Below are 1,202 nucleotides of genomic sequence, written 5' to 3' on the forward strand. Positions count from 1 at the left end.
AAACTACGTTTGCGAGGAATACACACAAAATCATAACAGTTGTATGTGAGTCCCATTTTTTTTTCAAACTTTCCAAAACCTAATCAAAACAATATTTTTATTTTCTTTTCACAAAAAGAAAACACAACACAACAACTTGCTGTAAAGCAATGGCAACTGTGTATTTCCCCACTCAATTCTGACACAGCTTACTTACCAGAGAGATCCCCGGAAGAAAGGAAGAGGGAAGGCAAAACTCAGAACCCCAATTTAAACCACAAAAAAGCCTGTTTCAGATTCACCTCCAATCAGTTTGGAAGTAAGAAAGAGAAAGAAACAGCAGAGATGAACATGACATTATCCTGAGTTTAAAACACGAATAAAATTAATTACTTGGCTCGAGTCTGGACAACAGCTATTGTCTGTGGGTGGCAACGGGGGTCAACAAAGAACTTCCTCCTCTTGTTGTGTCTATTGAAAAGAAAAAGCACATTCCAATATGAACATTAAATAAATCAGACTATCTTCTAAGAATGCAAAGCAAACATGGTACCGAGGGTAAGTCTAAGCACAGTATAAAAAATACTGAGTAGGCCAGGTGCGGAGGCTCACACCTGTAGTCCCAGCACTTTGGGAGCCCGAGGTGGGCAGATTACCTGAGGTCAGGAGTTCGAGACCAGCCTGGCCAACATGATAAAACCCCATCTCTACTAAAAATACAAAATTAGCTGGGTGTGATGGTGCATGCCTGTAATCCAGGCTACTTGGGAGGCTGAGGCCGGAGAATTGCTTGAACCAGGGAGGTGGAGGTTGCAGTGAGCCGAGATCGCACCACTGCTGCACTCCATCCTGCACAAGAAGAGCAAAACTCTGTCTCAAAACAACAACAACAACAGCAACAACAAAAAACACTGAGCCATCAGTAACTAATGGCATTTACTGATTAGCATTGCTCATAGATCCAATTCCCATTCTAACCCCATTTAGAAAGTCAGTCTTAAGATGGTTCAATTTCTATGTTTATTCAATAACAATTATTTAATAATGGTTCAAAATTTTAAAAATATACCACGAGGAAAAAGAAAATAAAGCAAAGGACAGTGATTAGATACAACTGTAAACTGGACAGGTGTGGTGGCTCACACCTGTAATCCCAGTACTACAGGAGGCCGAGGCAGGTAGATCACCTGAAGTCAGGAGTTCAAGATCAGCCTGGCCAACAT

The 1,202-nt window shown here is 41.1% G+C and overlaps 1 protein-coding gene across 1 annotated transcript in view; it reads right to left on the reverse strand.

The window, feature by feature from the left end:
* GLDC (glycine dehydrogenase (decarboxylating)) overlaps nt 1-1,202 on the reverse strand; it is a 137,145-nt gene that overhangs the window by 91,118 nt on the left and 44,825 nt on the right. Inside the window, exon 4 of the mRNA XM_011969887.1 lies at nt 373-450. Coding sequence (XP_011825277.1) covers nt 373-450 — 78 coding nt within the window. The remainder of the gene's footprint in view (nt 1-372; nt 451-1,202) is intronic.

This window comes from Mandrillus leucophaeus, unplaced genomic scaffold, assembly GCF_000951045.1.
Source record: "Mandrillus leucophaeus isolate KB7577 unplaced genomic scaffold, Mleu.le_1.0 Scaffold92, whole genome shotgun sequence".
In the NCBI taxonomy this organism is placed as follows: Eukaryota; Metazoa; Chordata; class Mammalia; order Primates; family Cercopithecidae; genus Mandrillus; species Mandrillus leucophaeus.